Raw genomic sequence first — 12668 nt, forward strand, 5'->3', positions numbered from 1 at the left:
GTTTATTTCTCCTTCGCTAGTCTTTGAAGAGCTTTATGTACCTCTTTGTTCCTCAGAGTGTAGATCAGTGGATTAAGCATGGTGGTGATAAAGGCATAGAAGAGGGAAAATATCTTGCCTTTTTTCACTTTTTAATTTACAGTCTGTGTACTACTATGAAAACTAGTGTTGTTATGTGTTTATTATGAAAAGAGAGAGAAAAAACAAAATAAAATGAAAACTACTGGAAGAATAACATAAAGAGTATTGCTGTTGAACCTTCAAATGCAGTTTCGAATCGTGTTTATTTCTTCTTCATTAATCTGTGGAGAGCTTTATGTACTTCTTTGTTCCTCAGAGTGTAGATCAGTGGATTAAGCATGGGGGTGACAAAGGTGTAGAAAAGGGAAATCATCTTGCCTTGATCATGGGAATAGGTGAATGGAGGTTGAAAATAATTGAAGATGGCTGTGCCATAGAAGAGCCAGACCACCATCAAGTGGGAGGAACAAGTGTTGAAAGCCCTCTTCCTGCCCTCAACCGAAGGGATCCTAATCACTGCAGCTGCTATATAGCCATAAGAGATTGTGATCAGACTAACGGGTGCTAGAAGAAACACAACACTACCAGAAAGCATCAAAGCTTCATTAAGGAAATGTCAACACAAGCCAGTTTAAGAAAGGCAGGGAGCTCACAAAAGAAATGATCTACCCGATTCCATCCACACAATGGAAGCCTAAGAATCATCACTGTATCAACTAGTGAGACACTGAAGCCGCTTATCCAGGAGACAGCAGCCATTGTGAAACACAGAGAGTGGCTCATAATGGTTGTGTAGCGCAGTGGATGGCAGATGGCAGCATAGCGATCATAAGCCATGGCAGCCAACAAAATACACTCTGTGGAGCCCAGAGCAAGGGAGATGTAGAGCTCAGCCACACAGGCACCATAAGCAATAGTCTTACTTGTTCTCCAGAAGTTCACCAGCACCTGTGGCACAAGACTGGTGGTGAAGCAGAGGTCAAGGAAGGAAAGGTTGCTGAGGAAGAAATACATGGGGTTATGGAGGCCTAGATCTAGTCTCGACACCATGATGATGGTTGTATTGCCTAGGAGGGTCATCAAGTAGCAGGCCAGGACAAGGGCAAACAGCAACATCTCCAAGTGTGGCTGGTCAGCCACCCCCAGCAAGATGAATTCTTGGTAGCTTTGGTTACTCTTGTCCCACAAGATTTCCCTGTTCATTGTCTATACACATTGAAACACACAAGGAATCCAGTTCAAACTATTGACAGCAATCCAGCATGATCGATTGATTCACACATTAGAAGTGCTGATTGAATGTTGTGTCCAGATATCTAGGTGAAGCTTAATTAGTAAACTCTGTGAAAATGATTGGAGGTCCATATCCATTGGCACTGCTTTCTCACCTTGATGACCACAAAGAAGTAATTGTGTATGGATAGCAATCTAGAGGTTTATCTCAACTATGATTTTTTGCCAATTTCCCTGTCTTTATCTAAAAGATTGATAATATAAAGTCATTCCTTTTGTACCTCCTGTCCAACTCTTCTGATAGGATGTAGTTAGCTAGGTGCTAAGCTTTCACTTTTCATACAATGAATTTCCTGTACAATTTTTTTTTCTAGCGATACAAAACCTGCTCCCCTAATCATTGTTCAGTGAGATAGCAACTGTCAGGGACTCTCACAAATACCTATTCCTCCATTAACCCCTAAAAACTTATTATAACTGTGAATGTAAAGCAGAATCCTACTAGGTGAGAAGTGAATATACTAATTATAGGGCAGAAAAATTTGCACCATTGGGCAGTATTATACAATTAATAGTTTTTGAAACTCGGTTTTGACACATCTGTCATAACTAAGAGGCTGAAAGGAGCCACACCTGTAGCAGAAACCACATGTAATCAATATAAATGATTATCAATATAAATCAATATCAATATAAACACTGCCCACAGTCCACCAGAATCCTTTTTCTAGCCCCAGAATGGAAGGGTCAAAAGTTTTGGCTATGATTTTTAAAGGATATTTTAAAAGTTAAGGCTCAAACTACTGCCTCAAATCATTGGTATTATAGGTGGGTTCTCTCGTCATAAAATTGGTGGCTTAAAGTAAGAGTTTGCCTCTGATATTTAGAAAAAGCACTTACAATTAAAATATAAATAGGGCAACATTGACCTAACTTGTGAATACAAAAAGTGCATCGATGAAGAAGATGAAGGATGTGTATTTCATCCTCACTATTTGCATGTTTCTTGCAGATGCTGTTTAAATGATCATCCTGATTGTGCACATTCCCTGACTGTATAAAAGACTATAGTCATATTTAGATCAGAATCTTCTTTGGGAAAAAAACTTCCTCCAATCAGGACAATTAGGGACAATACGGTATGTCCTCTGCTCCTCTCATGGATATAGTCTATGAATTCCCAGATACTTAGACTCCTATCACAATACAGAGCAGTGCTAAGCTTATTAGGGATAGGACTAAAAGGAATGGCAAGATTGATTGACTTGGGTGTCCAATTTTGTGCAATAGGGTTGAACTTTCTTGTGATGGCAGAAGGTCAAAATCCTAAGCCTCACCCTGACCCAGGATCAACAGCCGTATGCAATCTGGAGGTTGTCCATGCCTGTTTTTAAACTGAGGGCGAGTAAGGATGAATGCCCTAATTAATCAACTGGTTGATTGATAATATACCATCAAAGTGATCACATACATTTTCTCCATGACATGTTACAAAACTCCTTTCTTTAATTGGTTGAGAGATACCTGGAAGAAGATGTAACAAGCCAGGGAAGGAAATCCTTTCTAGCCAGTTCAGATAATTCTAAGACTGCAAACAAACTTATATAACAGGGAACAGAGGTAGATTTGATTACTTATAAAATATCTGCCTTTTGTTCAGCAAAGGAAAGGGAACTGCTTGGACATGAAGCTCAATTCTGAAGGACATGAGCAAATCGCAGCATCCCCGAGATTTGATTAGGATTTCAGGCGTTTAATATACTAAGATTCTGTGACTCAACCACCTGCTTCATTTCCATCATCATTTCCAAGACGTCGTCATCTGTCTTGCACAAGTAGATTTTCCAGAAGCTTCCTTACGGTTTCTATATAACAAGAAAAAAGATGTCTCAATTAAGTCTGTTCTGCTGGATCCCTTCCCCACCCTGTGACACATTTGTTCCTTTATTCAGGTATTCCTTTATTTATTACATTTATCTCTCACTGAAATCTGGAGACTCTGAGGTTTAAACAAAACACTTCCTGAAATGCTCCTTGCAGAATAAATGAAAATTTCAGGAAACCAGGCGATAAAATGTCATCTCCTACATCATAAACAGTGGTGGGATTCAGCCGGTTCGCACCACTTCGGCAAAACCGGTAGCTAATTTTTTTGTTGCCCAGGCCCAGATTGGACTTCCGGAAGCAGCATCCACACAGAGAACCGGTTGTTCGCATATTTGAATCCCACCACTGATCATAAATATCACACGCACAAGGACTTATGAAAGAGCTTTAGAAGATGGACAGCCAGGTACAACAGAAGATCAAGTTTCTACAGATTTAACAGTGAAGGAATTTCAGCAGATACTGTATCAAAGAAAGAGACAAAACTGAAGCAAAATTCAGTGTTCAAGAGATGAGAAATGAAAGAACACTCCAGTCCATCTCCCCCTCCCATCCTTTTCTCTTGACCCTCCGGCAGCTTTGCCTGTCTAATGTCTGACAAATCTACTTTTTTCTGTTTCACACTATTTATGAATTAGATTCATATCCCACCTTCCACTCAGAGCCATTGTATGAGGTGCCTGTTCTTCCTTTCTTTCCCACAAGAAGCACCGAGTGAAATAATACAGAGAGAGAGAGAGAGAGAGAGGGAGGGAGGGAGGGAGGGAGGGAGGGAGGGAGAGAGAGAGAGAGAGAGAGAGAGAGAGAGAGAGAGAGAGAGAGAGAGAGAGAGAGAGAGAGAGAGAACATGATCCCAGCTACTATTTTTCATACAGGTAAATAACCTACCCCATGAATTATAGTTTAATATTTGCGGAGTCAACTTTACCAGGTATAAATCTTACTGACTTTATGCTTTTCAGCAAATTGCATATTAATTCTTGGATCACCACCATAAATCCAGCACACTTAAATGAAAGAACAAAAGGCAGATAGATGATTCTAGGCAATTGATGGGAAACACCGGAAATGTATTCATTAGGAAGGGATTACAGATTTGATAGGTACAAGTCAGTTGTGATCAAATTCTAATTAACTTTTCAGTTTGTCCTTTTCCATTTTGACATTAATGTATAATTTTAGAAATTAAAAAAGACTTTTAATTTGAATATTTCTTAGCATATTCTTATATTTTTGTGCATATCTACTATGTATAATGTTTTCCACAATATAATTTTTACTATGCAGGTTTTTTTAAAAATATATATATTCCTACACACATGTCCCCTAAAATTGATAATTATGTATTGGTCTCTGTGTATCTATATCGATGCTAAACTAGATTCTGGATTTTATTGTTTAGCTGCATTCCAGTTTGCATCTAAGCTGGGAACTATAAATTGCCCAATTTCGTATTAAAATTCAAATCAAATTAATTTCTTATTTCTAGCACTAATATCAGTAAAGACTGTAAAGAAAAAAGTCCATTAAAAGGTGACATTTTACAATGAACAGATACATTTAAAAATCACGTTAACACCTTGGAACAGAGTCTAGAAGACGTTAAGACCTAGGAGGAATTTATTATAGCTTCAGCTGACCTTTGGTGAAGTCAGCTGTAATCAATGAAAAGCCAGGTTACAGTATATTTCATGATCAACATTCACTTATTACTAGAAAATTTCAAAGAAATTTTATGCCTTCATAATTAAAAATTATAATTAATTAAAAAAGGAGCACACATCATAGATGATTAGACAGATAAAATAGATAGATGATAATAGATAGATAGATAGATGATAGATGATAGATAAATAGATAGATAGATAGATAGATAGATAGATAGATAGATAGATAGATAGATAGACAGAGCATGTAATCTTCTCCTTTACTGTAACATATATATGTCTATGTGTGTGTGTATTACATAAGTAACTATAACCCCATTCCCTAACCTCACCTGTTTCTGGATAAGAGAAATTTGCTACCTTTTGGATCATCTGGATGCGTTGATTTGGAGGATCTTAGATGCCTGTATGATCTCAGCTAAGAATCCCTAATTGTGACTCTTTTTCTACATCTTATGAAGAATCAGCCTCAATTCAAGGAGCAGTTGATATATTTTTTCAGGCCAAAATAGTTCCCACTGGAGCATCTCTGAATGGACCTTTCTACTCAGGAGACTAGAGGTTGAGCTGAAAAGTGGGGAGACAGATAGCTGGGGAAGGGAAACTCCCTAAAAAGAGAACAGAAAGAGTCAATGATGAAACTGGATGCAAGCTAACAGAAATATTTAGATAGGAACAGAGGAAGAAAGAACCGAAAAGGGTTGTCAGGAATGAAGGATGAGGCAATGAGCAACATGAAAGTAGACTGAATAGCCCATAGAGCCCAACAAGGCTTAATCTCAAGCAAATAGAGATAGCATTGTAGCAATAATTTCAGGACCGTTTTTCACTTGATCCTATAGGGAAAGAAAGAAAGCTGAAAGCGAAGATTAATGCATCTTTCTGTTTAAAGAAAAAAAGAAGAGAAAATACACTGGAAAGACAATAATAAGCAACAAGGAGAAATCTTGCAAATTGAATATTGTGTTGATTAGGAATAGGCAACATCAAAGGAAATGGGAAAGATAGAAGGGAAAGACTCCCTCTGTCAAAACTCTGATCAGCCCACTTTCTTCAGCCCAGCATCTTGGCTGTTCCAAGTCAGTGGTGCTCCAGAAAATGTGATATCATGCAGACACACAATAATCAATCTGAGAAAGCAGAATGGTAGACTTTATGGGTGTTTTCTGGGAGAGGGAGAAGGAGGAGAAAGGGAGGAACATTTAATGAAATTGCTATGTAGTAAAGTTGCCACAGAGCCTCAGGGCACCAGGACTCAAGATGAACAATTAGTGGCAAGTAAGAAACTTCCCTCCAGAGTCCAGCAAAGCCCCTGAAACCATTTGCAAAGGCTCACTCAAGAAGGATAGAGGGTGTCAGAAAAGTGACAGGAGCAAAAATGCAGGAGTGGGAGGAAGTGATGTGCAAAGGTTCGGACCAGCAAACAAAGGAGTACATTTCAAATGGTGTCAGAAAATTGAATTTGCCATTGCAGGAATTGTATGGGGGAACAAATTTCTGTGTAGCCTTTTCAGCACAAGATGCCAGGTTAAGGGTGGTTGGCAAGAAACAGACACACACAAACTTCAATTGTTTGCTTCTTATTTTATTACAGTTGGACATACACATCTACACACAATTCTGGGTAAAACTTCTAGAATGCCTTTGCCACCACATCCAATCTAGACCCATCAGGAGGAGATTGGGCACCTACATCCTCCATGGACTTTCTACATTTTTTGCCACAAATTGTATTCCAAATGTTGGGAGCATTGCAAAAAACACATGTGCATCCAGCAGGTCTATATACTCTTGTTCCACTGTTCAATAGTGTTCTCTCTCTCTCTCTCTCTCTCTCTCTCTCTCTCTCTCTGTGTCCCTGTCTCTGTCTCTGTCTCTCCCCTCCCCCCCACCTCAGCTGCCAATATGGAAATACTTCAGCAATCCTGGTGGGCTTGCCTTGGTTTAGTCTGGATAGGGGTTTATGACTGCCATGGCCACAATGGCTATAACTCAACTCATTATGGACCAAAACACACAGTAGATCACTGGCTGCTTTGTTTAGGAGATTCTAACGGGTTCCAGAAACCCCTAGAGGACTTTCTAGGCAGCACGGCTGGTACTCAGGGTGAATATTTGGATGCCAGTGGTCTACATAGCAGTTGATCTGTTGGTTTATATGTGTTTATAAACAGAATCTCTTCAGCTCCACCCAACTCTGGCCTTCTTAATCTTCCCTTCCGCTTGAGTTATTTACTACTATATTTATCAATTTGTTTTGAAATCATCTTTACACACTCTCTTTGTGTGAATAAACTGGCACAATGTTCTTTGTTCATCCTGGTCATTCAATTTATTTTCAGCCCAGACTGATCCTATCACTTGTTTTATCACAGACTTTTCTGACATTCTCCATTCACACCACATTCAGTTTATCTGTGTGTATCTCTTTATGTAACCAATTCTCATTTCTATATCAGTATCTACAAACAGGTCTTCTTCAGCCCCATAAATTGGTCATATTCCCTCCAATGAGCTATAACTAGTGCTGTCTGCATTGTCCTTTAATGCCCAACAAGGTATTTTATTCTCCCGAGCCTTTTAATAGTATGCTAATATTGATGTGATTATTTACTTTCTATTGCTACCGTAACCTTTTTCATTGATAGTTAATTTCATTCTTTACTTTATTTGGCATTTCATAAAATATTTTATTAATTGTTGTAACTATCACATACTGTATAAGTTCAAAACATTTTCAGCTTTATTTTCTAATGGCAAGCAGCAGAGACATGTTTCATATCAAATAAATTAAATGTCAATTGTTTACACCCTGTAGACATCATGGAAGGGTATATAATAATAATAATAATAATAATAATAATAATAATAATAATAATAATAATAATAATAATAATAATAATAATAATAATAAAAAGTTGGAAGGGACCTTGGAGGTCATCTAGTCCAACCCCCTGCTCAGGCAGGAAACCCTATACCATTTCAGACAAATGGCTGTCCAGTCTCTTCTTAAAAACTTCCAGTGTTGGAGCATTCACCGCTTCTGGAGGTTGTTCCACTGGTTAATTATTCACACAAGTTCCAGGTTGCTTCTCGCCTTGATTAGTTTCCATCCATTCCATTCCATCCATTCCATTTGTATATAGGGAATCCCCGAAGACTGCATTGGTGACTCTGGATTATGTAATAGTCCTTAAAACCCATCACGACAATATCAAAGTCTATATAAATGGAAAGTTGGGGACTGCTCTCATAAGGAAAAAAAATCATGAGCAAACACTTCTCTAAGGTTCAGAAATTAGGAGTGTCTAAGAAGGAGGGAAATGCAGACAGGAATTGGTCTAGCAAAGAAACAATGCAGACTGGATTTGCTACAGTGGAATAATATAATTAGCTCAAGTTCTTATTAAAATGAAATTGCAAGAACTTCAGAAGGTGCGTTTTTCAAATGGGAATGAAACTTCTGAAACATAAAGGGACAGAGTTGACACAAGATAATAGCGTCTTATCCACAGCAAGCTAAACACATTTCAGAAAAGAAGTTCTGAAGTTTGTATACTCTTTAATTTATTAATTTTGAGTACTGCTGTGGTACCAAGATGTATTGCACATTTGTTATGAACAAAGAGAGAGAGGGAAAGGTAGAATCAAAAGTACTGCAAAAATAACAAAGACCACTCCTGTGGGGAATCTTGAAATGCAGATGCTTTGGATGCTTCAATCCATGGGTTTAGTTCTTCTTCATTAGTCTTTGGAGAGCTTTATGTACGTCTTTGTTCCTCAGAGTATAGATCAGTGGATTAAGCATGGTGGTGACAAAAGTATAGAAAAGGGAAATCATCTTGCCTTGATCATGGGAATAGTTGGATGGGGGTTGAAAATAATTGAAGATGGCTGTGCCATAGAAGAGCCAGACCACCATCAAGTGGGAGGAACAAGTGTTGAAGGCCTTCTTCCTTCCCTCAGCTGAACGAATCCTCAGCACCGCAGAGGCTATATAGCCATAGGAGACCATGATGAGACTAACTGGAATTAGGAGGAACACCACGCTAGTAGAAAATATCACAACCTCATTAAGTGAAGTGTCAACACAAGCCAATTTAAGAAAGGCTGGGAGCTCACAAAAGAAATGATCTACCTGATTCCGTCCACACAGAGGAAGCCTAAGAGTCATCACTGTATGAACTAGTGAGATACTGAAGCTGCTTATCCAGGTGACAGCCACCATCATGAAACACAGAGAGTGGTTCATAATGGTAGTGTAGCGCAGTGGATGGCAGATGGCGGCATAACGATCATAGGCCATGACAGCCAACAAAATACACTCTGTGGAGCCCAGAGCAAGAGAGTTATACAATTCAGCCACACAGCCACCATAAGTGATAGTCTTGCTTTTTCTCCAGAAGGTCACCAGCATATGGGGTCCAAGGCTGGTGGTGAAGCAGAGGTCAATGAAGGAAAGGTTGCCGAGAAAGAAATACATGGGGGTATGGAGCCCTGGATCTAGTCTTGAGACCACAATGATAGTTGTGTTGCCCAAAAGGGTCATCATGTAGCAGACAAGAACAAGGGCAAACAGCAACATCTCCAAGTGTGGCCGGTCAGCCATTCCCAGCAAGATGAATTCTCCTTGGTAGCTTTGGTTTTCCATGAAATTTCCCTGTTCATTATCTATAAGATTAGAACAAGTAAAGACACAGAAAAGGAATCCTGTACAAAAATGACAAGAATCCATCAATGACATGATTCCTCTATTTGGAGTAAGGCTTTTATGTTGTACCCAGTAATCTAAATTAAAGTTGAATTAGTGGACTCTATGAAAATGATTGGAGGTCCATATCAATTGCCACTGCTTTCTCAGCATTGTATGTCTTAAAGACCACAAGGGAATAATTGTGCATGGATGGAAATTTAAAACGTTTACTCCATCCACTTTGTTGCCCATTGCCTATTCTTTGTCCAAAATATTGATAATCTCAGATAATTTTCTTCTGTACTTTTTGTTCACCTCCTCTGATAGGATGCAATTAGGTGCTACATTTTCCCTTTTCATACATTGAATTTCCTAGACAAAAATGTGTATAGCAATTGGGTGTCCAATTTTGTGTGATAGGTCTGACATTAAGACCCAGTAGAACTAAGAGATGTATTATTGCTACAGCTTACCTTTGGTGAATTCCACTCTAATAAATGAAAACCAAATTAGAGCATATTTCGTGATCAACATTAACTTACTTGTAGAAAATATTCAAAAGATTTCTAAACAGAACAAATTTTATGCTTTCATAATTTAGAAAAAGCAGTACTCATCATGGAGATAGTAGATAGACAGACAGACAAATAGATAGATAATGCTGCTGCTGATGAAGAAGATAGATAGATAGATAGATAGATAGATAGATAGATAGATAGATAGATAGACAGACAGACAGACAGACAGACAGATAGATAGATAGATAAAAAAGGGGAAAGAGATAGAACATATAATATGACCCTGTTACTTATATATTATATAAACTATAACTCTAAAACACTCTACTCCCCAACCTCACCTGTGTCTGTGTAAGAGAAACGTTGCTACCTCTAGGCTCATCATGTGTTGGTGTGGAATACCTTGGATGCCTGTATGATTCTGAGGTAAGAATCTCTTTTTCTATTTCTTAGGACGAACTGGCTTCTATTCAAGGAGCAGATGACACAGTTTCAGGACAAAATACTTGTCACTGGAGCATCTCTGAATGGACCTTTGTATTCCAGGTATTAGAGCTTGAGCTGAAAGGTGGGGACAGGAGACAGATTAGTGGGGAGGTGAAATCCCCCCAAAACAGAACAGAAACAAACCCCCCAGGAAATTGATAGGAATAGAAATAGAGGAACAGAATCCAGGGAAGGAAGGAAGGTGTGAAAAGGATGGACAGGAATGAAGGTTGAGGCAATGAGCAACAAGGAAATAGTCAGACTGATTATTCTACAGAGTCCCATAGGGCTCCATCTCAAGTTAATGGACCTAGCGTTGCAGCAATAATTTCAGAACCATTTTTCACTTGAGCCTATAGAGAAAAAAGCTAAAAGCAAAGATTAATGCATCTTTCTCTTTAAAGAAAAAGGGAGAGAAATTGAACATTTGGAGTTCTCAGTCTGGCATCTTGCCTCTTCCAGGTCAGTGGTGCTCCAGAATATATATATATATATATCACACAGACACACACAATAATCAACCTAGAAGGCAAGGAATGAAGCAGCACAGTACATTTTATAGGCATTTTCAAGGGGGAGGAGGAGGAGGAGGTGGAGAAGGTGGAGGAGGTGGAGGAGGCAGAGGCGGAGGCGGTGGAGGAGGAGGAGGAGGAGGAGGAGGAGGAGGAGAAGAAGAAGAAGAAGAAGAAGAAGAAGAAGAAGAAGAAGAAGAAGAAGAAGAAGAAGAAGAAGAAGAAGAAGAAGAAGAAGAAGAAGAAGAAGAATGGGGGGGGGTATTCCTGTCTATTTCTCACTATTTAGTGAAAGTTGCTATACAGTAAAGTTGTCATGATTCCCAGGAGACCAAGACTCAAGATGAACACTTCCCTCCAGAGTCCAGCAAAGCCCTTGAAACCATTTGCACAGGCTCACCCAGGAAGGATAGAAAGGGTCACAAAAGTCACAGTAGATGCAGGAATGGGAGGAAGAGATCTGCAAAAAGCTTGGATCAGCAAATAAATGAGTAAATTTCAATGGTGTCAGAATTTTTTTTTGCTATTGAAGGAACTGTATGGTGGAACACATTTATGTGCAGCCTTTGTATCATAAGGCGTTATGTCAATGGTGGTAGGCAACACACAAACACACATTCTGATTGTTTGCTTTTGTTTTTAATTAATGCTGCATACACACACACACACACACACACACACGCAATTCTGGATAGAACTTCTAAAATGTCTTTGGCCACCACACCCAATGTAGACCAGCCACAAGGGGATAAGGGCACTTACCCCTCCATGGACTTTCCATCCAGTCTACATTCCTCTACCACAAATTGTATTCCCAATGTTGGCAGCATTGCAAAAACCACAAGCCAACCCAGCAGGCCTACATACTCCTGAACTGCTGCTCAGCAGTAATTTCTCTCTTTTTCTCTCCATTGAGGTGCCACCATGGAGGGACTGTATCTTTAGCACTGCCAAGAAATGGTAGGCAACTCACTAAGTGCCCAGCTGGTTTCTTAGTTCATCTGATCAATGTGGTCTCAGATTTGGCATTGAGAGGTCCTAAAATTTTAGTTCTGGGAGACTTCAGCACTCATTTGCAATACATTTGTGTGTGGGGGGGGGGAGTGTAGCAGTCACTACAGTGGTGGGATCCAGACGGTTCGCACCATTTCGGCAGGACGGGTAGCTAAGTTTTTGTTGCCCAGGCCCAGAATGGACTTCTAGAAGCAGCATCCACACAGAGAACCGGTTGTTCCCATATTTGAATCCCACCACTGAGTGACTATTATTCTCTGCAGAGGGATGGAGCACTTAGATTAGGCTTGTGCTGGGAGTTGAAGGATTCCAGTGATTTCCAGAAATCCCTGGAAGATTTTCCAGTCAGTATGACTGGTACTCAGGGTGAGGATTTGGCTGCCAGAGGTCTATCTCGCTGTTGGAATGGTTATCTGTGTTTATAAATAGGATCTCTTCAGTTCTATCCCACTATGGTCTTCTTAGCCTTCCCTTCCTCTTGAGCCATTAACTACTTTCTTACATACATGTTTTATCTTTACACACTCTCTTTGTGTGAACTGCCTCAATGTTCTTCTTTTATGCTGGTCACTCAATTTATTTTCAGTCCAGGTTGATAGGCTTCTCCATTTTGATTTTCTTTTTGTGAAATAAGTGA

At 39.4% G+C, this 12668-nt stretch overlaps 1 protein-coding gene and 1 pseudogene across 2 annotated transcripts; both read right to left on the reverse strand.

The window, feature by feature from the left end:
* Positions 1-130: 130 nt before the first annotated feature.
* LOC120315929 lies at positions 131-1474 on the reverse strand (annotated as a pseudogene).
* A 6367-nt stretch (positions 1475-7841) lies between these two features.
* LOC120315930 (olfactory receptor 2G3-like) lies at positions 7842-10999 on the reverse strand. 2 transcript variants are annotated; one of them, XM_039360970.1, is made up of 2 exons: positions 10361-10999; positions 7842-9479 (listed from the first exon to the last, which is right to left on the reverse strand). In XM_039360970.1, exon 2 carries the CDS (start codon positions 9457-9459, stop codon positions 8539-8541), a length of 921 nt encoding a protein of 306 aa, XP_039216904.1. In that variant the 5' UTR covers positions 9460-9479; positions 10361-10999; the 3' UTR covers positions 7842-8538. The 2 variants fall into 2 exon arrangements, with proteins under 2 accessions (XP_039216904.1, XP_039216905.1); XM_039360971.1 differs by having other exon boundaries at positions 7842-9518.
* Between the last annotated feature and the right edge of the window lie 1669 nt (positions 11000-12668).

This window comes from Crotalus tigris, unplaced genomic scaffold, assembly GCF_016545835.1.
Source record: "Crotalus tigris isolate CLP2741 ecotype Arizona unplaced genomic scaffold, ASM1654583v1 scf7180000019189.1338056, whole genome shotgun sequence".
NCBI classification, from domain to species: domain Eukaryota; kingdom Metazoa; phylum Chordata; class Lepidosauria; order Squamata; family Viperidae; genus Crotalus; species Crotalus tigris.